This window comes from Pseudorasbora parva, chromosome 17, assembly GCF_024679245.1.
Source record: "Pseudorasbora parva isolate DD20220531a chromosome 17, ASM2467924v1, whole genome shotgun sequence".
NCBI lineage: Eukaryota > Metazoa > Chordata > Actinopteri > Cypriniformes > Gobionidae > Pseudorasbora > Pseudorasbora parva.
The window spans coordinates 37,624,370-37,651,511 of record NC_090188.1 but is presented as its reverse complement, the minus strand read 5'-3'; the positions used below and the strand labels follow the sequence as shown (position 1 = coordinate 37,651,511).

Genomic DNA, 27,142 nt, shown 5'->3' with positions numbered 1-27,142 from the left:
GGCTGATCGCCTCCATGCCACACCGCATTGAAGCAGTCATTAAAAGGATTCCCCACCAAGTATTGAGTGCATAACTGAACATAATTATTTGAAGGTTGACTTTTTTAAAAATTAAAAACACTTTTCTTTTATTGGTCGGATGAAATATGCAAATTTTTTGAGAATTTGGGGTTTTCATGAGCTGTATGCCAAAATCATCAGTATTAAAACAATAAAAGACCTGAAATATTTCAGTTGGTGTGCAATGAATCTAAAATATATGAAAGTTTAATTTTTTCTCATTACATTATGGAAAATAATGAACTTTATCACAATATGCAAATTTTTTGAGAAGGACCTGTATTTACATAGATGCCTCATTCGACCGATCCACGCAGACACTAATGAGAAAAAAAATATATATATATATATCTATATAAAATAGTGCCGGGATTTACACCTTTGACGGAAGTAATGACGCTGAATGATGAATACTAAATGAGATTTGTCTGATATGAGGTAAAAAAAGAAAAAATACTATTGGGTTTCAAACTAACAAAACTAACCGATTGTTTCGTGTCTTAAGACACGGATCGCAGAATGTTTTTTTTTGTCTTACTGCATATGAGCTCATAGAGGCTCCTATATGCAAACTGAATAATAGATGACGTAGCAGACATTTTCACACATAGTTAAGAGCTAGAGGCTCGCTTCACATGACATCCTTCCTGACCTGAGTCCTAAAACCTTTGCACTAACAATAGTCTTGCGCAGTTGTGCTTAATGAAATGACACATCATAGGAGGTGTCAAACATCAATTTAAAGAAATATTAACATAGAGTAATAATCAATACTTTGAATGGGACTCGAGTGGACTCAGAAATAAGTCAGAGCCCTAATATGTTCGAGTACGAGTCAAGACCGAGTCCAAATGCACACGAGTCCATGACGAGACCGAGACCAATAAAATATGGTCTCGAGTCCGAGTCTCGAGTACAAATCACTGAATGGATGGATGTTCAGAATGTACGCAAATTAAAATGTTAGATATCTCAATCATTCAGTTAACTTTCTAGTGTCTGTTAACCTATGGATTAACCAGAATATAATATTGAGCTGTTTATTTAGTTTAGTCATTTAGTTTATTTACTGTTTATTAGGGGTGACCCCTAATAGTCGAAGATTCGATGCATCGATATGCAGGACCGGATTCTACCACTGATCTCACGGTCGAATCTTCGCGGTTGTTATGAAACGAGGATCATACCATTTTGGCAATATGGGGGTGCTCAATATTAGTGTTATAAAGATGTGTCGCACCTTTAAAATTAGAACACATACACCTACGCCGTCATTCGATGCCTGTCCACGGCGATTAAATGTATATTTCCCTCAAATCGTGAATGTACATACTGATTTCACCCTGTGCTACAAGATACACTCATCGTGCAGCTCTTCTGTCAGAAGTCGATTCAAAATTGAGCTCGCGCGTATATAATGTTCACGTCTGCCTGGTGTGAGCTACCTGAGACACAGCGCTGAGCTTCAGTCCAGTGTGAGACCCCCTTTAGGCACAATCGGCTTCAGAACGTGCATATAAACGCACTCAAAGTGTTCTTTAACTCTCTAGGCAGGTATTTTTTAAGGTTTATTTATCAAAATGTTCTCTTATATATTTGTGTGATGTTCTGTGTTTCGATCGCGGCTTTTAAATGTTATGAGAGAACGGTTAATTTACGAATGTGTAACCTAGTTTTGATCACTTTATTAAAAGTGGCTGTGTGCCGTGTGTAAAGTAAAATAAAATAGTCTTAGCCTCCTGGTGACTAGTGTCCTGCTCTTCCCAACCCGTTTATACCATTTATTTTTTTACGGTCTATGGTTTACACACATAGATGATTCGACTATCGAAGAGATAGTCTATCGACCAAAGAGACCATAGAGAGATTCGAAAATTCTGATTCGAATGTGTAAATCCTTAGTCGGGGACACCCCTACTGTTTATATAGAGATATAGTTTTTTATGAACAGCTTTTTATCGCATATGGCCTCAGTGCTCTCAATGAGTGCGTTTTAAACTGACATCGCAAGTAAACCGCGTTTACATGACTGTAGTTGTGTTTGATACCAAATGTTACGTCAGATGTGACTACCTGTCCCGACCCGTTTATGACCTTACTCCGAAAAAAGAAAACGGGTTACGGCTTAAGAACTCTGCAGAAATCAGCTTAAGAACGTGCATGTAAACACACCCAGTGACAGGGATAACCCTTCTTAACCATGCTAAAGGTAGTTCTCCCGTCACACTTCTTAATATACACACACACACTCCACCAAACATGCTCACGTCTTGGTCTGGATGGCCAGATGGGCCGTAGAACACAAACAATTGTTTCCCTGTTGCACACCAGGTTGAATCCATTAGCTGACAGATTAATCTAGAGGTCACGCCGGGCAGCAAGAGGAACATCGCCCAACATCATGCTGATTAATGATGCAGTACATCTCTAGGAATAACATTGTCATACATCATGCAGGAATCAATACAGTTTCCAATTTCCACAGAACAACATGTTTCTAGCGGTGCACCGAGGTTTATTGACATGCAATGACAAATGACCTCCCCTAAAAAAAAAAAAAAAAAAGTACACAAAAGTAAAGTTTGACCACTATACAAAGCCTTCAACCTTCAAATGTAATGTGATATTGAAGGTTATACTGCATATCTTGAGTTTTTTAAATAAATGAACAGAGTTCATGTTTGAATGTTGGCCTTGCTAAATGGTTGCTTTTAATTTGTCTGCTTATGATGTTCGGCAGTTGGCTGTCATGGCTGGTTGCAAACAAGTCGTTTTCACATTGCTAGTGTTCTTGCTGTTTGCTAGGAGATTGTTAGAAGCCTTGCTAGTTGTTGCTCTCAACCAATACAAAGATTTGTAGTAATATTAACAAGAAGCAAGAAGACAAACTGATATAAAAAGACACAGCTCACTCAAGTCAGAACAGAGAACAAGATCTCAGACGCTGCTGGTATGAAATCAAAGTGTCTGCTAGATTTAGTAAGACTTTGAAGCACTCGTCCTTCATGCCACGCATCTGTCATTACAACAGAAAGATAGCTACATTTATAAAATGGGACACCTATAGCAGATGATCTATAGGACCTTTAAGTATCTAGACGTTTGACCACCAACATGAAAATAAATCATTTGTTCTTGGGCTATTAACGTGAAATACTGGTATCCCTTAGCACAGTGGTTCGCAGACTTTTAGTGTCCCCCGAGGCCTTTAACACTCTTCCTCTTAGACTGCAGTCACACCTTCTCCATAAGGGACAATACCTTCAGGTTCACTTTTTACCTTTATAAAAGGCACATATTTATTATTAAATGTATGCCATGTTTTATGTAAAAATGATTAATATAATAAACAATCGCCAATTTAAATAAAATGAAATCAAGACGTATAAAGCCATCTTTGCACTGCAGCGGTAGAAGCTGCAGATGTTTTTACACACTGAATGCAATTAAAATGGCATCAATAAAGATGTGAGATAATGTTTTAAATAAATGTGTTCAATAGAGACATCTAAATGGTGGTAAAAAACAAAGTGATACTTTTAAACTAAACTACTTTTCGAACTAAAACTGTAGGTGGCAGCAAGTCACTAGCTACATTCACATTAACGCCTTTGTTTTAATTAGAAATCATTCATTCTGATTGATCAATCTGAAAATAGTGTGTGTTTACATGTCATGGACGCTAAATAAAGTTATTAGGTTAGAGTATTTATATGTCACAAGCGTCAAACTGGAACTGAATTTTTTTACATGCTCACTGGCACAAATATAGGAGTCGTGCATAGTCTACTATTCTCCTAAATTGCTTATTTTCTTTAGCAGGGCTTATGCAGGTTTTATGAAGGTAAAACATGAACAAATATATGCCAATGGGTACATAAGAATCAACTTAATTCAAATGCAAGTAATTTTCATACCCAGTGAAATATATATTATAATAAATATATATACCCAAACAGCTTTTCTGTGAAAATTACATACTATACGGTGATTTACCTAAACATGTCCAATCTGGCAACCAATTGACGCGAGCTCATTTCGTCAACCATATTGCATGTTTATATAACGTTAGTCACAATGTAGGCTAACGTTATGTAGGCTAATTCATTCATTAACTAATAACACACTGCTGTGTGTTACTTAGAGACAGAGCAAACAATATTGATAATACTGTACAGGCCACTTAGTCACAATGTAGGCTAACGTTATGCGGTGTCTGTGATGTACTCGGAAACACAAGCATGCAAAAACATCATAGGCCTACTTCAATTGAACACAAAACTCAAAAGTCAAGACCAAATCACTAAACAATCCTAATGGGTGTTGCAATCTGCCCAAAGACACTATATAATATTGAGGCAATAGTGATAATAAATCTATCTTTAATAAAAAAATAATTACCTGTGGAGGTTGTTTTTACGAGTTCACACTTACAAATGACTGAATAAAGTAAAACAACATAGGCCTAAGCGTATTTGATGTGCCGTCTGAAGCGATCAAGGGCTATGTAAACGTATGTACTATGTAAACTTAGCTACTGTCTTAAAGGAACATGCAGGCTTTTTAGGACTTTAGCTTATTCACTGTATCCGCAGAGTTAGATAAGTCCACACACACCGTTCTCATCTCTGTCTATACCATAACTCTGTTTGACGCACACACCGCTAGCCTAGCTTAGCACAAAGACTGGAGGTAAATGGCTCCATTTAGCCTACTGCTCAATAAGTGACAAAATAACACCAACATTTTCTTATTTACATCTTGCGATGTGTATAGTTTCATTGTGTACTAAGAAAAAATAAAAACTATACTCTCATTCCTGCATAATAATTGCAGCAGACGCAATGATATAACGCAGTGACTGAAAATAGTCTAACTTCCATCAGCATAACCAACGTGACAAACCTACTTGCACAGAGAGCACGGTGGGGACTATTTTCAGACTCTGGGTTATATTTTTGCGCTGCTGTACTCACGGTATGGCAGCAAAGTTTCTTGATTATTACACAGGAAGGAGAGTATAGTTTCTAGCCTTATCGGTCTAGAAAATTAAAACTTAATTTTCCGTTGTTTCATTCATTCATTCACTAATAAAACACTGCTGTGTGTTACTTAGAGACACAGATGCAACAATATTGATAATACTGTACAGGCCACTTAGTACCTTTTTGTTTGTTGATAAAATCAATGTCACATTTGCAATCGTGTCGATGTTTGGGAAAAATTGCATTCTTGCCATAGACTGCATGAGACAATGGATGTAGTGTCCTTGACGTCACCCTTAGGTTTCTGAAGAGCATTTTTGAAGCCCAAAGTGTGGGACAGCAGACAATCGGCTAGTAATGACAGCAGCCACTATCCACCTGTCACTGAAGTGGCCACGCCCTTAATTATTCTGAACTTTAAGGCTTAAAATAATTTAAATGGATAAGTTATAAATAAAATATTCACCCTCTCACAGTTGTCATGAAGGGCAAACATTTTTAAACCCATTTTTTATATCAGGCTGTAAACATATTTTTCTGTAAATTCTATGGGATTAACTCCCTTTTGGAGCCTGTCTCTAGTGGCCAATCAATGAGTTGCAGTTTTAGGCCCTGTCCACACGAAAACAGGTATTCAAACCGCACATTTTTCTATGCGGTTTGGCTGTCCGTCCACACGCAAACACATCTGGTCGCTTAAAACCCCAACTTTCTCGTGCCAGGGTGAATATTTTCAGAAACTTTTTCAGTCTTGTAGTGTAGCTGGTAAACTTTTGGCTTGTGACGTCGGCAGCCGCGCTGTTATCTCCTTCATTTGATGTCAGATTGTGCGCTGCTGTCTCCTTTGATTACATGAGGCGAGTCTGTGGCGGACATAGCCAAAATATTACTGCTAATAACTGTGCTAACAGCAGAGTTGGACAGTAGTGGAGTATTTTTACTTTCTACTCAAGTACATTTATAAGTATATACTTTATCAGTGTTTTTCTTTAGAAAACTTTTACTTCACTGTATTCCAAAGCATAATATATAACGCTATACTTTTTACTGCACTACATTTCATAAATAAAAGTTGTTGTTTTCTTACCTTTAATACTTAAATACATAAAAAATGTAGAACTTTCTTACTTGTACAAAAAAAAACAAAATTACTTGGAAAGTAAAAATACTTCAATACTGTTCGCTAACAGAGCTTATAACATACAGATAAACACACCGTTCTCCCATTATATTGAGGAACAGAGGCGTCAGAATGCAATACTACACAGGTCACTGCTTATGACAATGTTTTTTCTTTACTTTGAATGAATGTCTCGTTGTAGTCTTCTGGTTTATGGCATTAAAAAATAGTAATAATAAAAAAAATGCTTATGACAATTTTGTGAGCCTACTGGAACCGGTAATAACTTTTTTTTTCAGGCTTCTGATTGGCCATCTGACATGGCTTTTGACGGTATATTTATATATATATATATATATATATATATATATATATATATATATATATATATATATATAAAAAGAGCCTCTCAGAGTAGCAGTGTCTCTCAGAAGTCAAGATGGGCAGTGGATCACCAATTCCCCCAATGCTGCGGCGAAAAACAGTTTAGTGAAAATTGCACAGAGTTTGAAGTTATCATCATCTACAGTGCATGATATCATCCAAAGATTAAGAGAATCTGGAACAATCTCTGTGTGTAAGGGTCGAGGCCGGAAAACCATACTGGATGCCCGTGATCTTCGGGCCCTTAGACGGCACTGCATCACATACAGGAATGCTACTGTAATGGAAATCACAACATGGGCTCAGGAATACTTCCAGAAAACATTGTCGGTGAACACAATCGACCGTGCCATTCGCCGTTGCCGGCTAAATCTTGATCAAAACATGATCCAGAAGCACAGGTGTTTTCGCTGGGCAAAGGCTCATCTAAAATTGACTGTGGCTAAGTGGAAAACTGTTCTGTGGTCAGACTAAACTAAATTTGAAGTTATTTTTGGAAAACTGGGACGCCCCCTTTCAGCTGGACTAAAGAGGACAAGGACAACTCAAGAAGCCTGTATCTCTGATTGTGGGGGGGTTGCATGAGTCCAAGTTCTAGAACAACATATGCTCCCATCCAGGCGTCGTCTCTTTCAGGGAAGACCTTGCATTTTCCAACATGACAATACCAGACCACATACTGCATCAATTACAACATCATGGCTGCGTAGAGGAAGGATCCGGGCACTGAAATGGCCAGCCTGCAGTCCAGATCCTTCAACCATAGAAAACATTTAACGCATCATAAAGAGGAAGATGAGACAAAGAAGACCTAAGACAGTTGAGCAACTAGAAGCCTGTTTTAGACAAGAATGGGGCAACATTTCTTTTCCTAAACTTTAGCAACTTGTCTCCTCAGTCCCCAGACGTTTGCAGACATTTTTAAAAGAAGAGGGGATGCCACACAGAGGTAAACATGGCCATGAAAAGATGTGTTGATGCCATGACATTTAAAATCAACTTATTTTCCTCTTCATCAACTGCATTTTCTCAGTTTAAACATTTGGTATTGTCATCTATGTTGTATTCTGAATTAAATATTAAAGTTGAAACTTCCACATCATTGCATTATGTTTTTATTCACAAATTGTTCAGTGTCACAACTTTTTTGGAATCAGGTTTGTATATTTGTTCTTGGTATATGGTGGTAAGAGCTAAATCCCCACATTTACAAAGGTGCATAGTCGAGAACGGCAGTGATGTACACTTTCTAACTTTCTTACTGCATTATGTTTTAGGGTCAACAGAATATTTTTTATTTATTTATTTTTTACAGTTATATAGCAGACTTTTTGCTAAGGCAGCAGACCCTGCCACAGCCTATCATATGCTCGCTGCTTGTGTGTTGCAATCAGTTTTGACCGCAAAATATGAGGTAATTTGACTGGATGTGTGTTTGACCTTTTATAGCACTTTTCTTGTTTTTACACCATCAGTCTAAAAAAATGCTTCTTGTTTTTACACCATCAGTCTAAAAAAATGCTTCTTGTTTTTACACCATTACTCCCCCAAAAATGCTGTTGTTTCAACCCACATTTGGGTAAAATAGGGACAACCGTTGGGTTTAAAAATGCATTTTAAAATTTAAACCAAAAGTTGTGCTTGTTCATATTTGACCCAACCATGGGTTAGAACAACAGCATTTTTGGGGGGAGTGTAGAGGTGGCATTTCACCTGGTAGAAATACAAGCTCAGTTTTAATGTTATTTTAAGGGGGTAGAATTAAATGAATGGCCAAACTCTACATTTTGTTCATGTGAACCATTTGTCACCTTTTGTACCTTCAGGAGTACACGCATCCCAGTTTGAGAACCACTGCCTAAAACATTAGGAAACAAGGTGTTTGAACCATCTGGAACCGTTCAAACGGGCTAAAGGTGCAGTGGGGTAAAAGGCTTCTGTGATTGTCTCCGGTGTGATGCCTCCGATCTTTCGAACATTCAGATCTAATGTAACTTCTGACCTGTAAGGTTGCCAGAATAATAATCTTACACTGTGTGTTAATAGGCCAGAGGAGAACTGGCACCCCGACTGAGTCTGGTTTCTCCCAAGGTTTATTTTTCTCCATCATGCCCTGATGGAGTTTTGGTTCCTTGCCACTGTCGCCTTTGGCTTGGCTTGGCTTGCTCAGATGGGGACACTAACATTTCAACTAAATATCAAAATAAATGGAATTACTAAACTAAATTAACTATATCAACTGAATTACTGATCTGCCCACATTATGGCTATATGACAATTGAAATTAGCTGGACAATGACATCACCGAATTCAACAAATCAAATTCTGTTGCATTATTTTCCTGTTAACACTGTGAAGATGCTTTGAAACAATCAGTATTGTAAAAGCGCTTTACAAATAAAGTTGACTTGACTGTATTTTCCTCTAAACCACTAGATGCCACAAAAACTTGCCTCAGCACTTCCCAAAAAAAATCGGCATATGATGCCGTGAAAGATACGCGTGGAAATTTGTCTGATCTTTGATGTGATTGCAGCAGCAGCGCAAAGTTAATTCTGCGCTCATTTGATCTAATATTTGAGTTTTTTTTTTAATGTTGTAGATTTAAGTAGCAAATGACAATCAATACAATTACTGAATTTATTTTAAGAAAAAAGGTCTTAATGGTTTTCAGTAGGCCTGTCACGATAACAAATTTTGCTGGACGATAAATTGGCCAAGAAATTATTGCGATAAACGATAATATTGTCGTTCTGAGACCATTTTCATCTAAAATAATGATAATGGCATAAAAATGCAGGTACAGCTTTTCAAATTTAAAGGGTTACTTCAGCGATTAGCATATGGCTTTGTATCAGTAGAAACCCTGGAGTATATTCAAATTATTGTGCTTTCCCCCCTCATATCTCCCTGAGACGAGAGATTTATGCATTTTACTTCTGGAAAAATTCCTCCTATGATGCAAATTGACGATTTTTGCATCATAGGAGGAATGTTTGGCCAAAGGCTAAGGACTACAGCCAGCAGAGGGAGCTATTTCCGCATGTTTTAAATCCGCGCATGGGGGATGGGCGGTCACACTCAGCTTGCAGGGAGAGCTCAGCAGGCAGCTACAGGATCATTTAAACGGAGCTATGGTGAGCAATGTAAGTCTTTTAACTTCTCAAATTAATTTCTATGAAAGTTAAGCTTGCAAAGGCATGAACTGAAACGCGCCAGACTGAACTCGCGTTATGAATTTATGCCGCGAGTGTAGTCGCGATTACCTCAGCTCTCATCACTCCTGCAGTAAGTGCTCAGTGCTGTGATACTCGCGCGGTGACTCACTCATTATATTGAACAGACACGTTCAGTTTTTAATTGTAGTGTCTTCTCTAACTCAGTAATGAAGTTGGTGGTGTTGGGAATGGCCTCACAGGGCAGCGAAGCATTCTGGGAATTGTAGTCTTTCATCCCCATGGGACAAAAATACATTTTCTGTCTTTTCTCAGTCTAGAAGTCACCAAATTCAAAAATAATTTCACATTTCTACTGCATTGATGACCCAGTTTAAATACAGATTCATCTTCCCAGCGCTGAAGTACCCCTTTAATAAACTTTAATTTCTAAAGACTATTTAACACTGAAAACGGAAAACATTTAAAATAACCACAATAAATGAACAAAACAACCAAAAACAATAAAATCATGGACTCTCAGTCTGTTTAAAAAAATGCACTTAAATAAGAACCAAAAACAATAAATAAAATGGATGGAAATTGCAATGGATGATTGTGTTTTAGGAGCATATTAGGGGCGGCACGGTTCACAAAACACACGGTTCGGTTCGTATCACGGTTTTAGGGTCACGGTTTTCCGTTCTGTACGGTTCTTGTTTTTTTGTTTTTTTTTTTAATCCAGAAATGTACTTCAGCATATGATAAATTAATTATCCACAATTTAGGATACAGTATTTAAAAAATGTATTATATCATAGCCTGATCATGCACAAACTAACCTTGACCATCTCTGAGGAAAGTCTCTTGATGACATGCTTTTCATTTATTTGGCAAAAAAAGGAGAACGTGTATTGCTATCTCTACAGGAACTCATGTGCCTTTAGCACACAAAGATTGAACTGAAGAATTAACTTGCGTTTATCCAACTTCAGTGTAGCTTTAAGCCTCGTTTATACACGACGCGTCCGCTCGAGCGAGAGGGTACGCGTGCAAAAAATGACGTTGACGCTTGGCGTTGTGCACGTCAAATTTCGTAACTTTGCGTGCGGCTCCGCAACCAAGTTCCAGACGAATCTGCTGGCCGAGAATGACGTCTCATCATGCCGCACCCTCTCTGCGCATCGAGTAGAAACACCTCCCCTAACGGACACGGCGCGCGCAGTCAACGAGAGAGACGAGGGGGAAAAAAAGCATGCAAAAGGCAATTATTGCGGCCGGAAAAAATTATCGAGGCTCATTTTTTTAATCATGCGATTACTTGATTTATCAACTATCGCGACAGGCCTAGTTTTCAGTTTTGTTAACGGTCCCATTCTTCGCGTGTTTTTGAAGCTTTGATTATGTTTACAGTGTGCAATATAACATGAGGTCATGTTTCGCATGTAAAAAAACACAGTATTTTTCACACAATTGACTTATCTGTACAGCGCTGTTTCCTCTGTCCTAAAAACGGCCTGATGATTTCCTTGTTCAATGAAGTCCCTCCTTCAGAAACACGTAACGAGTTCTGATTGGGCCAGCGCTTCCTGTGTTGTGACTGGACAGCAGGAAAGGTCCCGCCTTTTACCATAACAGCAACATTACACACTAACTAAAGTTTGAAAAATGGAATCGCGAAGAACGGGACCTTTAACAGCGTTTCAATAATAGAAAAATATGTAAAAGTATGGTATTTAAAGCAAGACACAATAATTAACATGATAAACAACTTCCATTTGTTGACATGACATGGTTAGATTCAGATTGTGTGTGTATAAATATATATATTATTAAAAATATGGTATTAATCATATAATATAATGAAATTTAATTTATTGTTACAATTGTAAATCTATATAAAATTATTACGGGATCTCCTTCGATGCTTTTTAAAATAATGTTGTTTCTATATTTTTTAAATAAATTTCTATATTCAAATATTTTAATGACGGTATATTTAATTCTAATCTTTTATTTATCAAAATAAACATAAAATAGTTCAAACCTTTACTAAAGTGACTGAATTGAACCAGTATTAACTTAGAAATTAATAAAAACATTATTTTAGCTGAAGTATTTGTATCAATACAGTGTCTGTGGGGTAAAAGGGCTCCTCGCCATCTCATTCATTTATACGATTTTTAAACAAAATATTTATTTTCACATTCATTTATTGCTCGATGAATGTTCAATACAAACATAGATATTTTTCTGCATTCATACACTATTGGAGTAATGAAAAGCACATTTTTCTTAAGGTGTGCCTTTAGCCCCGTAAAAGGGACAGAACATTTTAAAATTTTCTTCCTTTCAAATTTAAAAGATAACAAGAAGGATTCATGTTTAAATGACCAAATGTTGACCAGCCCTGGTGTAAATGGAAGATGGCTGCATTGCCATTCTCCTCTTGTGAACTTCTGAGAAGATAGCTAAAATGTTTTTGGTGGTTGCAGGATGAACTCTGAGAAGAGAAGTGGTTTCTTGTCCGTTTGGATCCAATACAGGGTCAAATACAGAAGACAATTATATCACACTGACTGAGTACCAGCGCCACCTGCTGGCTTTAAATACCAACTTATGGAGCTCCTCCAGGCCTTATCCATAACTAAAGCATGTTCAGGCTGTGCGTCCAAATCTGATTTTTGTGCATATCCAATCACTCGTAAGACTTACTTGTTGCTACCAACAGCCCTGCTAGGATCCTCATGCGGGTGTGCAATACGACCACATCACCCCCATTCACTCCACTGGCTTCCTGTGTCGTTCAGGATCGAGTAGGAAGATCTCGCTCCTTACCCACCAGTTCATCCATGGTGAGGCACCCTCCTATCTTGAGGAACTCCTCACCACACAAACAGCCACTCGTAACCAGCTTTTCTGAACAATTACTTGAATGAATGATTCAATGATAGCCTGACAAGCCAGACCCACATCAAGATGTTTGGTCTGGAAAGTCACCATTGACAGCTCAATCCGAGGGGCGGGATAAACGGTTGTCTTTCAAACTCCCTCTGCACGCGATAGGATAGCGCTACACCAACCGGAGCAATGAAGGTGAAGCAGAGCTCGCTGACTGATTAAACATTCGCCGTATCCGGTCGGCTAAACTCCGAACACATCTTCCCTTTTTAAGAATGACTTCAGTGCCGTTCTTTGTTCTTTTCTCAGAGAAAAGCTTAGCTCCAAGTCTTCCAGAGTCGCAGTCAAAGCTGATTCGAAAGACCGCCGCCGTTCGCCAGTTTCTGTGTTTACAAGAAGCACGCAAACGCAACTTGGCCGTCGTCATTATGGCCCCGCCCGCCGATTCTATACATGATGTGATTGGCCCGTCCAGATTGTGAGGAATACAGCTCAGAAGGGTATTGAGAGTTTCTAGACGACACTTGCGGGCAAATTAAATTTGCTGCTGCTAGGGTGCGTCTAGATTTCTAGGCTAATTCAATGACTCACTCATAAGACATTTTTTTGTCATAATTATGAATTTCCAAAGCATGTTTTTTGCAAGCGAATAACCTTCTGAATGACATGCTTGCATCTACTGGCAATGTGATATGTAGTGCATTGTGCATGTGTGTTTAATTGGTATAGGCCTCATATTAAAACCTGATCTTATTTACTGATTTTTTATTTCTGAATTCTGACGTTATCTCATAAGTTCGACCATGTCATAGTTAGCAACTTAAATTCTCAATGTCAACTTTTCTTATTATCTCATAATTCTGACTTTTACCCTTATGCTATGACTGACTCATAACTTTTTTCCTTAGAATTAAGTTTTGACATTTGTAATAATTCTTAATGTATGTACATTGCATTTATTTTCTATAGGCAACATTAATATGAACAGTATTAAAATCTGATCCCATTTCATTTTAAGCCATAGCCTATTATTACTTTTTATTGGCATCATTTACAAATGTTGTCATAATTTATTTACTTTATCCTTATCTTTTTATCTCATAACTATGACATTTTATCTCATAATTTTGAGATTTAATTACTGTCATAATATCATTTTTTGTGTCATAATTATGATTTAACAAAGCATGATTTTTTTTCTCATTTCAGAAATGGCTCCAATAGGCAAATATTCTTCTTTTATATCTTTAGATCTTCTTTTAGATCAATTACATCTACTGACAATAACTTTTTGTCTCATTAACTCATAATTTAGATTTTCCCCCCCTTCTTATTGTGACTTAAATGTCCATATTTTTGACTCATGATTGTCTCATTGAATTTTTATTTAATAACGTCTAATCTTATGTAGTCGACTTTTCATGTAGTCGCGATGTTATATTGTCATGTTTATCAAACTAAAACTGATAAAAACCGTTGACAACACTTCATAGATAGTGTAGGTTTATATGTTGAACTTTATTCTTGTCCAGACAGACGCTTTATTAAGCAGTATATAAAGTATTGGATGAAAATATCATTTGAAACATCTGTGTATTTGAGAAATATTGCATTTATTTGACTTCAGCTGTGATAAAGTTTGCAAACGCAGTGCAAGCGTCACCACGGGAGGTAGAAAGTGTCCGACTTCACGCGGTCTACTCTCGCCGATCGCATGCATCCAGCCGCAGCCGATGTCGAACACACCTATTATCTTCTGCTGACTGGGATTTATAAAGGGATTTTTGCGCAGGTTCTGGCGTACAGATGGTTTTATAAATCTGATTTTTTTAACGCAAAATCTAGCTTACGTACATACACTTTTAGGATGAAATCTACAGTTTTATAAATGAGACCCCAGCTCGACATATTACAATTATGACCAGATTAGAGTTTTAGCATTCACCAAACACACACCGTTCTCATGAACAACTCCATACGAGTCGACAGTCCAGCTAACGACATATTACAATTATGATCAGATAAGGGTTATATAGATCATGAAAAGAGGAAACAAAAAAAGATTAGGAGTATAGTATCTTACCTGTCGGACACATTTTGTAAGCTGATGCTTGAAACAGACAGTGAGGAGATTTAGATGCTCCATACGGTGTGGAAATGAACGGGTCTTTATCATCGCTGAAGTGAGCCACAATACGATCGCAAATGGACAAACAAGCGAAACACGAGCATATTCAAGCAAAAGCAGCTAGTTCTCGGCTAATGTTCGTCATGTGTGACTCGTGTGTTTTGAATAATGACGTGCACTGAGCGAGCGAGGGAGGGTGCTTCTCATCATTAATAGTAGACACGCCCCTTACCTGCTGATTGGCTACAAGTTTGTTATTCCACTCGGCGGGGGTTTTGAAATAACACTGACCCCACCTTTAATATCTGATCCCATCTTCTTTTAGTTTTAACTGTAATTTTGACTTTTTATCTCATAATTTCTCAGGATATATCAACTTGTCATAATTATGATTTAGCAAAGTGATTTTTGTGTGGCAGAAATGGCCTTCAAAGCAAATATCCTTCTGAATTGCATGGTACTGTGTGGTACATTGTGTTTATTTTTTACACAGTAGCCTACGGTGCACAAAAAAGACAAAAGTGTTTCTTTAATCTTTTATCAAAATGTAACAACTTGCCTCACAGTTGTTGCAAACCCAGTTTAATTTTGACTTAAGAAATAGTGAAGTTAATATTGTGACACAAATCAACACATGTTCTTCAAGACAGTTTTGCTCTGCTCAGCTAATAATTCATCATACACACGCAGTACTCGCGTGTCGGTGTCAGCGGGTATTTCTATCAGTGAATTTCATCACGGATGTGGGAGGAAACCACAGGCGTTCATTTGCATCTTTCAAAGCACTTTAACAAACGCAGTTCAGTTTGAGGATGGACTGCATCCTTTGTTCTTCTCGATTTCGGTGGTCTCTGCAAAGTTTAATATTTACAGATGCAAATCTTCAACAATGACATGCACACAGAACTATCAAAACTTAACAACAAATATGCCAAATCTTGCAATGTGTTTAACTCCAAAGGAACACCGCATTGCACTCGAGCAGTAATCAGTAATCAGTCGACTGATTTCACCTGTGTTCATTTTAAAGGCATAATGGGAGTCCATGTAGGAAGCAATGCTCTTGACCAATGGGAAATGTGCCTGCTCTCTGGAGGACTGCAGCAGAAGGCTGGTGGTTGAAGTGTTGCTGAACAGGAAGTTGCAGAGTAGAATTGAGAGAGCTCCAACAGACATGAGGGTCTCTTGGCAGGTTCTTGTCTTGCTTTTCTTAGCAGGCTCAAGCTCACTCGGTAAGACGTTTTAATGAGATTTTGCTTAGTTCTGTGTGTTTGCTTCCATTACACGGTCAATTATATGGCACATTTTTAAGTTAATTTGTGTGATACCTTGTTGTCTGTTTTAAAATCCATGCAAAAATGTCAAATGCCATTTTTTTGACTGAAGGGAAAGTTCACACAGTCGTCAGCAGACCCGTCCCAGGAGCGCTGCAGAATGTCAGTAAGAATGACACTGGCGTGCAGAGGGCCGTCCTGACCGGAACCTACTCATTTAACAACAAGTCCAACGATGCTTTCCTGTTCAAAGCATCGTCTGTTGATGATGCGAAGATACAGGTACAGCACAAGATGCCCTTTTGTCTCACTGCGTGTGTAATGCATACGTCACCCAGTCTCTGCTCTGCTACAGGTAGTCAAAGGCATCCGCTACATTCTGGAAGTGGAGATCTCACGGACTATGTGCAGGAAGATGGCCAACAATGATGACCTCTCCAACTGTCCCTTTCAGAGAGATAGTCTGCTACGACAGGTATGTATGGTTTTCTGTGGAAGAAGTAAAAATAGCTTTCCTGTGCTAAAGTAACTCATTAAGGCCAAAATTAGGGTTCTCACTCTATCTTATGTTTTTTAAATAAGTCTCTTAAGTCAAGTTTTTATTACAAAAAAAATGTTTTTTGGGGGGGTTTTCTATCGATTGAACACACGGAGATCAGGCATAATATGGGCATGGCCCCTATTAGTGGGTGGGATATATTAGGCAGCAAGTGAACATTTTGTCCTCAAAGTTGATGTGTTAGAAGCAGGAAAAATAGGCAAGCGTAAGGATTTGAGCGAGTTTGACAAGGGCCAAAACTCCAAAACTGCAGCTCTTGTGGGCTGTTCCCGGTCTGCAGTGGTCAGTATCTATCAAAAGTGCTCCAAGGAAGGAACAGTGGAGAACCGGCCACAGGGTCATGGGCCGCCAAGGCTCATTGATGCACGTGTGGAGCGAAGGCTGGTCCATTTGGTCTGATCCATTGAGGTCTCAGCTCGCAACTTACAGGACTAAAGGATCTGTTGCTAACAACTTGCTGCCAGATACCATAGCACACCTTCAGGGGTGTAGTGGGGTCCATGCCCCCACTATGCCCAAAGGGGGACCAACACAATATTGGGAATTTGGTCATAATGTTATGCCTGATTTGTGTGTGTGTGTGTGTGTGTGTATATATATATATAACCAAATTTTCAGACCTGCAAATCACAATTAAAAAATTCCCTGCTATTTCCATGGTTTCCAAGAAACTGAGATCCCTCTACTTATAAAATACTGTGTATTGAGGTTGTAAATCAACACTCATATGATTTTTCATATTTCCTTTTATTGTAGACATTCCTCTGCCACTTTGACGTGTGGTCCATTCCATGGATGAAGAAAATGTCAACTTCACATTTTAAGTGTAAATCTTTTGATAAATTCTGAAATGTCTTTTCATCAAAATGTTTTTCAGTGGATCAGTCTGAAATGTCATGCTAATTTAATGAAAATAAAAAAATACGACAGTGAATAGAGAAATGTAGTGATTGTTATCATGTACAGTAATTCTATAAGAGCAAGGGACCTTCCGTTCATCAAATGCTGAGCTTGACTGACTCTGTGTGTAAATTATTCAGTGGGTTTCACGTCTGATGTGCTTCACACACCTACAGTAGATCAGGGGCTATCGCCACAGTCTCTGATCTTTAGAGCCAACCGGACCTAGAAATACACCAGCACTGATCAAACACATTTAACGGGTTTGTACCAACAGATTTTTTCATTGATTTTTATTTTTTATTTTTTTGACTACTCCTTTACTATTAAATCGGATCCAAAAAAAAGTTTTCGTTTACATAATGTATGTGTGTTTAATGTATATTTGAATACTCATTCATGTATATACAGTGCTTCAGAAAGTATTCACAGTGCTTCACTTTTTCCACGTACATGTACATGTGATTTTAAAACTTTTTTTTTTTTTAAATAAATGCAAAGATTTCAAACAAACGTCATTCACATTGTCATTATGGGGTATTATTGGTAAAATTGAGATTTTTTTTAACATCCATTTTGGAATAAGGCTGCAACATAACATGTAGAAAAATTTAAGCATTGAATACTTTTCGGATGCACTGTATATACATGAATGAGTGTATTCAAATATACATTGTGCACAGAGATATATAGAAAATTATATATGTGTGTTTATATGTGTGTGTGTGTGTGTGTGTATGTATATATATATATATAAATACTTAAGTCCATGTAGGAAGCAATGCTCTTGACCAATGGGATATGTGCCTGCTCTCTGGAGGACTGCAGCAGAAGGCTGGTGGTTGAAGTGTTGCTGAACAGGAAGTTGCAGAGTAGAATTGAGAGAGCTCCAACAGACATGAGGGTCTCTTGGCAGGTTCTTGTCTTGCTTTTCTTAGCAGGCTCAAGCTCACTCGGTAAGACGTTTTAATGAGATTTTGCTTAGTTCTGTGTGTTTGCTTCCATTACACGGTCAATTATATGGCACATTTTTAAGTTAATGGGTGTGATACCTTGTTATCTGTTTTAAAATCCATGCAAAAATGTTAAATGCCATTTTTTTGACCGAAGGGAAAGTTCACACAGTCGTCAGCAGACCCGTCCCAGGAGCGCTGCAGAATGTCAGTAAGAATGACACTGGCGTGCAGAGGGCCGTCCTGACCGGAACCTACTCATTTAACAACAAGTCCAACGATGCTTTCCTGTTCAAAGCATCGTCTGTTGATGATGCGAAGATACAGGTACAGCCACAGTCTCTGATCTTTAGAGCCAACCGGACCTAGAAATACACCAGCACTGATCAAACACATTTAACGGGTTTGTACCAACAGATTTTTTCATTGATTTTTATTTTTTATTTTTTTGACTACTCCTTTACTATTAAATCGGATCCAAAAAAAAGTTTTCGTTTACATAATGTATGTGTGTTTAATGTATATTTGAATACTCATTCATGTATATACAGTGCTTCAGAAAGTATTCACAGTGCTTCACTTTTTCCACGTACATGTACATGTGATTTTAAAACTTTTTTTTTTTTTAAATAAATGCAAAGATTTCAAACAAACGTCATTCACATTGTCATTATGGGGTATTATTGGTAAAATTGAGATTTTTTTTAACATCCATTTTGGAATAAGGCTGCAACATAACATGTAGAAAAATTTAAGCATTGAATACTTTTCGGATGCACTGTATATACATGAATGAGTGTATTCAAATATACATTGTGCACAGAGATATATAGAAAATTATATATGTGTGTTTATATGTGTGTGTGTGTGTGTGTATGTATATATATATATATAAATACTTAAATCTATACATGCATGTCTGTATTTATATATTCATAATGTGAGTGTGTAAGTGTGTATAATTATGTGCGCAAACTTTAATTTTCGAAGCGATTAATCACGATTTATCGTATTGACAGCACTGGATAAATCTTTAAAATGAATGATTCAAATGATAAACATTTTTTTACGCTCACTTGTCACCACCTCCTTGCATAATGACATGCAAACAAGAGTCAAAATACTTTCAAAAGAGGATTTACTCTTAATTTGATCACTACCAGAGACATCAGCGTTTATATACCCAAACTAAACTTTTATCCCAGTACACTTTTATCCCGTCGTGTAATAGACATAGCGGAATCGTTGTCATTTAGGAAAAAAAGATTGTGATCTTTTAATGATTAATCATGCAGCTCTACAGCAACCAAAACATTATCATAGAAATGTGACCCTAAATTGTCCTTAAAATCAAACACTACATTTATTAATACTAAAACAATCATTGATTAGCATTTGAAAATGTCTCCTTTTTCATATAGTTGAACTCTTTCCTCACCATTGCCAGAATTTTCTTTCATTAATGATGTCTCGGTCATGCATGTAATCTTGGTTCCCTGAATAGGGAACAACACGCTGTGTCACTGAAGCTATGGGAACATCCCCGGTGTGACGACTGTTTGAAGCCTCTATCCCATCATGCCAGTTGATTTAGTGGCGCTTGCACAGCCTACATGGAATACATAGTAATGGGAACAGTTGTGTATGCAATCTTGGTTCCCTGAATAGGGAACTAAAGCATGTTGACATTCTCCTACTTTGTAAGTGCTTCCTTCGTAATGGGAATTCTGAAGAGAGATGGCATGAGAACGCTCTTATGAGGCATATGTCACTTAATAAGTGTGCTCATGCCATCTCCCTTCAAATTTCCCATTACGAAGGAAGCACTTACAAAGTAGGAGAATGTCAACATGCTTTAGTTCCCTATTCAGGGAACCAAGATTGCATACACAACTGTTCCCATTACTATGTATTCCATGTAGGCTGTGCAAGCGCCACTAAATCAATGTATGCAAACTCTATGACACTGCATCACTGATGCTATGAGAACAGTATACCATGCCTTCAACTACATTCGTGGGTTTATCTGGAAGACAGAGGACAGCATTTTTCTCCAACAGCTAAAACCTGGGAGCCGGGAGCCAGGTGCTTCCTGAAGGAATAAAATCTAAAGAGAGATGGCACAAGCATGCTCTTATGAGGCATACGTGACATATTCTTTAGAGGCGGTGCAAGCACCATAGGCCAATGAATTGGTGTGATGGTATAGAGCTTCAGACAATCGTCACACCGGGGGTGTTCTCATAGCATCAACGACGCAGCATTGAAGTGAACCTGAGAAAGGGAAAACAATGCTTCCCACCCACTGGTAGAATTTTCTGGCAACCAATGTTTTAACTCTTTTATGGTAGGGGGTGTTATTACAAATATTCTGAAATAGTACAGAATAACTAGATTAAAACACAGGTGAAGAAGCAGAAACAAGCGATATAAGCATTGCTTTACACATGTAAGCTAATGCGATCATCAAACATTAAACAGCCAACACAGGTGCTGGTCATTTAATTAGAATATCATCAAAACGTTTATTTCACTGATTACATTCAAAAAGTGAAACTTGTATATTATATTCATTCATTACACACAGACTGATATATTTAAAATGTTTATTTATTTTAATTTTGATGATTATAACAGCCAACTAATGAAAATCCCAAATTCAGTATCTCGGAAAATGTGAATATTACTTTAGACCAATACAAAAAGAAAGGATTTTAAGAAATCTTGGCCAACTGTAAAGTATGAACATGAAAAGTATGAGCATGTACAGCACTCAATAACTTATTTGGTGCTTCTTTTGCCTGAATTACTGCATCAATGCGGCGTGGCATGGAGTCGATCAGTCTGTGGCTCTGCTCAGGTGTTATGAGAGCTCAGGTTGCTCTGATAGTGGCCTTCAGCTCTTCTGCATTGTTGGGTCTGGCATATCGCATCTTCCTCTTCACAACACCACATAGATTTTCTATGGGGTTAAGGTCAGGCGAGTTTGCTGGCCAATTGAGAACAGGGATACCATGGTCCTTAAGGGGGGGTGAAATGCTGTTTCATGCATACTGAGCTTTTTACACTGTTAAAGACTTGGATTCCCATCCTAAACATAGACAAAGTTTCAAAAACTAATGTTGGACGTTTGATGGAGTATTTCTGTGTTAAAAATATTTCTTCCGGTTTCTCACAAGTTTCAGAGAGTTTTTTTCGAGTATGTGTCGACTTGACGTTAATAGACCGGAAGGTCCTTGTATGGGCCGTACGGGCTCTTCTCCCGGTACGGTGCGCGCGCGTGACTAGAGCGAGAGAGGATATGCACGCCCGTAAACACTCTCAGCAGCAGATCCAGTCGTCCGTGAACACTTATGTCGGTTATAGTCCGCGCCGCGCTCCAATTCATTCGTCCACTTTGACATTAAGCGACTTCAACGCTTCAGCACAGCATTCCGGGAAGGCAGCGCTGCATTTGAAGCGATTTGAACGCAAAAATGACGGGAAGCTTCACAACATCGCTTCAGTCGCATCGCAAAGTGGATTTCCACACTCCAAGAAGTGTGTTTTTGACGGAGCGGTCCCAGCGATAAAGCTTCGGTCCTGCTTTGGAAGCAGCCGTTGAGTAAAACTGCTTCAAATGTCTGTGCTGTTGGCTATCGTCGCGTGAGTAAACATCAGTAAACGGCACGATCGTGTGCTTCGTCATTCAAATGCGCTAACGGACTTCATTGCTGTTCTATGTATAAAGTTACACTACTCTGACGTGCAAAACCATTTTGCTTGCTACTGCTAATGTTTAGTCGCATACAATAGTCCATAAACCGAATCATGTCCTCATAAACTGCGAGTAAAGACACAAATGTTGACAGGCCACTAAATACAGTACTAGGGTTGCCACCTTCAATACAGAAAAATAAGGGACGCCTGCCGGTGGCCACACCCCTCGGGGCCACGATGACCACAGTCCCGATGGTGTGCCAGTGCAGTGGTCGTATATCATAACTTAAAACCTAATTTGTATATATATATATATATATATATATATATATCTTAAGACTGATACCAGTGGACATTATAATAGGATATCTGCTATTGAAATCAGTGTGAACAGATGCACTCAGTATATAATACACAGCTATGACAATGAAAAACAAACTCAGCTGCTGTAACCTAGAGGGGAGTAGGATAAGAAATTGCAAATTAACTCGAGTAATTTTATAGTGTTGTGAACAAAGATTTTGACTAAAATATTTGTCATTGTTTGCAGTAACACCATCCAAACAGTGAAACCACACCTAAATAACTGAAAATGATATAATATCTACAATCATTTCTTATTTTAATAAAACACTAAACAACATTTTTATTTTTGGTAAGTTAAGTAAATATATTTATGTATTATTTCGTTTTTTGATTGTTAATTCTATAGTATTGGATGATGCACTTATAATTTGTTAAGCATAACAAATAGTTGTTTATTTTATTCCTAAAAGGTCCTATTTTGATTATATATATATATATATATATATATATATATATATATATATATATATATATATATATATATATATATATATATATATATATATCATCTCTTATTAAAGTAATGCTTGTGTCTGACTATAGCCTACAACTTAACCTTAATAAACAAATCATACCATAACATCATTAATGTAGCCTACATTATTAACATTATTTCTTAATAGGCAGCATTTATGAAATCTAACGTTATCAATCAAAAAATTGAGGTGATAAAAAAAAAAAAAAAAAAAAAAAAACATTACACTGTCTGCCTCAGGAGATGCTTGAGGTATAAAGAACTGTGCGACAGTGCTTTGATTTCGGTGAGCTCTTGCATTTCGTGAATGTTGCTCTCCCGTTGCGTGCTGTCTCACATCTGACAGGCCAGTGTGCGCCACTGAAAACACTCGCCGACAAATAATTATTGTGCAATTGGCTTGGTATTCATTGCCGCGGACACTTTCCAGCCAAATATTTATTTCTTCCCACTCTCGTCTGTACCTCTGCATCCGCTTGCGTTTCTGCTCTGAAACTTTTACAGCTGGACGCGGGAGGTATTTGGACCTGCCTCCGCCATCGTTTCAAATGGATTCTGCCCATATAGAAAAGAACCTATACCTCTTCTGACTCTGATTGGCCGTGATTCACGACCCGTGAACCTGAAACAAACCAATCAAACAAACCAACGACGGCAGCGACCCAATTAGGGGCAGAATAGGACGTGTCTTCACACAATGCGGGTGGACCTATGTAAAATACGGGACAAATCGCGTCCCGTATTGCTTTGATACGGGACGCGTCATTTTTCCTGAAAATACGGGACGATTCCGTATTTCAAGGGACGGGTGGCAACCCTATACAGTACATACCACAGAGACTGTTGTTGTTGCTGTTTCTCCTGTTCAATTTATTTCAGCCTCCGAATTAGATTCTGGATCATATCTATTAGCTGAGATCGATAGCAAGGGTTTCTCCACGCTTGAGGACGTCACCGCTTTGCGCGCTCGTCATTCTTTAGCTCCGCCCACTCGATACGCCTCCAGCCGCTCGTTTTTTTCCGGAAAGACTCGGTACAGCCTATATTTCTTTTATAAATATAATAAAACTAAAGACTTTTCGGAGATATGAAGGATGCAATACTACTCTATAGGTACTCAAGATTGACATGAGATTGACTTAAACTGAGTGTTTCACCCCCCCCCCCCTCCCCTCCCCCTTTAAACCAGGTACTGGTTGCTTTGGCACTGTGCTGGAGCCAAGTCCTGTTGGAAAATGAAATCTGCATCTCCATAAAATTGGTCAGCAACAGGAAGCATGTAGTGCTCTTAAACTTCCTGGTATATGGCTGCGTTGACCTTGGACCTCAGAAAACACAGTGGACCAACACCAGCAGATGACATGGCACCCCAAACCATCACTGACTGTGGACACTTTACACTGGACCTCAAGCTACATGGACTGTGGGCCTCTCCTCTTTTCCTCCAGACTTTTGGACCCTGATTTCTTAAGGAAATGCAAAATATACTTTCATCAGAGAACATAACTTTGGACCACTCAGCAGTAGTTCCGTCCTTTTTGTCTTTAGCCCAGGCGAGATGCTTTTGATTCTTTCTGTTGTTTAAGAGTGGCTTGACACAAGGAATGCGACAGCTGAAACACATGTCTTGCAAACGTATGCGGGTTCTTGAAGCACTGACTCCAGCTGCAGTCCAGTCTTCGTGAATCTCCCCCACATTTTTTAATGGTTTTCTCTCCAGGTTATCCCTATTGCTTGTACACTTTCCTACCATGTATTTTCCTTCCCTTTTACTCTCTATTAATGTGCTTGGACACATAGCTCTGTGAACTGCCAGCCTCTTTTGCAATGACCTTTTGTTTCTTGCCCTCCTTGTACAAGGTGTCAGTGGTCGTCTTTTGGACAACTGTCAAGTCAGCAGTCTTCCCTGTGATTGTGTAGCCTGCAGAACTATACTGAGAGACCATTTAAAGGCCTTTGCAGGTGTTTGACTTAATTATCTGATTAGAGTGTGGCACAGGGTGTCTTCAATATTGAACCTTTTGCCAATATTCTACTCTTTTCTGAGATGCTGAATTTTTGATTTTCTGTCAGTTATAATCATCAAAATTAAAAGAAATAAACATTTGAAATATATCAGTCTGTGTAATGAATGAATATAATATACAAGTTTCACTTTTTTAATGGAATTAGTGAAATAAATCAACTTTTTGATGATATTCTAATTATATTAACAGTATCTGTAAATCAAAACTGCCTAATGTTACAGTACTATACCTCATCCTGTTTCAACATTTCATTCTGTGCACTTTTGGGGTGTTGATGGACTATGTACTCTATCATAGGCTCAGTTCTTCCTTTTGATATACAGTATTGTTCCAAAAATAAGACACCCCTAATTAAAAGGCGACAACTCCTAAAAGTTTGGCCGTGTCAGCGAGGCACACAAACATGTCAGTCACGTGGCTTTTAGACGGTAAGTTTTTCTTTGACAGATTGCATTTTTAACTTTGCATTTGCAATCTTCTAACATTACACTATTGACACAACGTACTTGTTACATACACCGTATGTGTATTTGGCGCCACATATTGTTGACAACCCCATTTTTTTAGATACATTTCTAAGATTTTTTTTTCTTTCTTATATTCAGGAACAATACGGTATTGCATGTTCAGATATTCATACAACAAAATATTCTTGGGGCCATGAACACTTTGTGAAAATTATCAAAAAAGCTGGAGCTAGCTGGCAACTAAAAAAATAAATAAATAATAAAATTGGTGGGGGAAAAGAGTTATTTGCACAAGAAACACAAAAATAAAAAATTCTGAACTTCGGATTGTTAAGCTTTAGTTATATATAGGCTATTTTTTTATTTAACTCATTGAGCTCAAATAATTAACTACATTCGTAATAAATAATCAACAAGTTAAACCCGTCATTGAGTTTGAGTAGAGCTGCATGATTCTGGATGAACTGAGAATAAAGATTTTTTTGAGGGTTTCAAAATGGACCATTGGGAATTCTAAGTAGACAACTAAAAACACGTAAGGCCTGTTTCAGACAGGGCTTAGATTAAGCCTTGTTTAGGATATTTAAGTAGCTTTTATTGACAAGACTTACTCAAATACTTCATGTTCCAGTATTTTAAAGGGATCCCATGGTGTTGAGACTTGTATGGCTTAATATAACATAAATGATGTCTCTTACTGAATTATGTAGTAGAAAACCCATGAAAGATCTACGTTATTTTAAAAATCGATTTTATATTTGGACCATGGGCGGCGCCATTTTGTTTGCGTTCTAGGTTGATGACGTAGAGTGGTTGAACTCCTCAATCAGCTGGCATTACCCGTAGCTATTTTTACCACAACGCAACTCGAAAATTGTTTCAGAGTTAAACAAAACCAATGAATTCCTTTGTAATTATACTTAAAACACACTCAAACATACATGTGCACACAAACTCACCTACACAAGTCACAAACAGATCGGCGGGCGCGCACACGACAGGCTCTGTCTCAATCGAGATGTTGGGCTGCTCAGTCTCCACGACAGGGGCTGAATCTGAAATCGACCCTATACCCTTAAATAGGGCATTATTTGAAGGGACGGACATTTGTAGTGTTGTCCGACACCATAGTGGACATGTTCGAGTGCAGTCATTCAGTCTCACGTTCCACCGCAATAAGTAAAGCCGATTTACAAACAGCTGTCCGACTTCACGCACTCAAACATACATGTGCACACAAACTCTCTCTCTCACACAGACTCACACACACCCTAACAGATCGGCGCGAACACAGCAACACACACACACACCAACAGATCGGCGCGAACACACACCCAGCCCAACAGATCGGCGCGAACACACACACACACGCACGCACTGCGCGCGCATACATAACCCTCAATCTATTCCCTTTGTTGATATCCTGTTCAACACATCCTGTTCCCCAGATAGACTGTTGATAGTAGATTAACTATAATGCCTAATGTGACCAGCAGAGGGAAATATCTAGGTAGGACGATGGGATAAAGTAACGTGAGGAAGAGAGGCAGGATGTTTTGGTGATGATGCATGCAATTGAGACAGAGCAGTCAGGTGTGTGTGTGCGCGCCCGCCGATCTGTTTGTGACTTGTGTAGGTGAGTTTGTGTGCACATGTATGTTTGAGTGTGTTTTAAGTACAATTACAAAG

General features: G+C 38.2%; 2 protein-coding genes across 2 annotated transcripts in view; both read left to right on the top strand.

The window, feature by feature from the left end:
• Window positions 1-27,142, top strand: part of si:zfos-1056e6.1 (uncharacterized protein LOC107988029 homolog) — a 249,763-nt gene that overhangs the window by 187,310 nt on the left and 35,311 nt on the right. The gene's annotated exons all lie outside the window — the stretch shown is intronic.
• Window positions 15,213-17,500, top strand: LOC137045730 (cystatin). The gene is made up of 4 exons (XM_067422618.1): window positions 15,213-15,965; window positions 16,120-16,289; window positions 16,363-16,482; window positions 17,323-17,500. The coding sequence occupies exons 1-4, from the start codon at window positions 15,791-15,793 to the stop codon at window positions 17,413-17,415; spliced, it is 558 nt and encodes a 185-aa protein (XP_067278719.1). The 5' UTR covers window positions 15,213-15,790; the 3' UTR covers window positions 17,416-17,500.

Excerpts from the sequence above, each read along its gene's own strand:
- LOC137045730 (XM_067422618.1), top strand. The coding sequence starts at position 15,791 with ATGCTCTTGACCAATGGGAAATGTGCCTGCTCTCTGGAGGACTGCAGC. Across the intron at positions 15,966-16,119 it reads AGCAGGCTCAAGCTCACTCG|GGAAAGTTCACACAGTCGTC; the intron begins GTAAGACGTTTT and ends TTTTGACTGAAG. Across the intron at positions 16,290-16,362 it reads TTGATGATGCGAAGATACAG|GTAGTCAAAGGCATCCGCTA; the intron begins GTACAGCACAAG and ends GCTCTGCTACAG.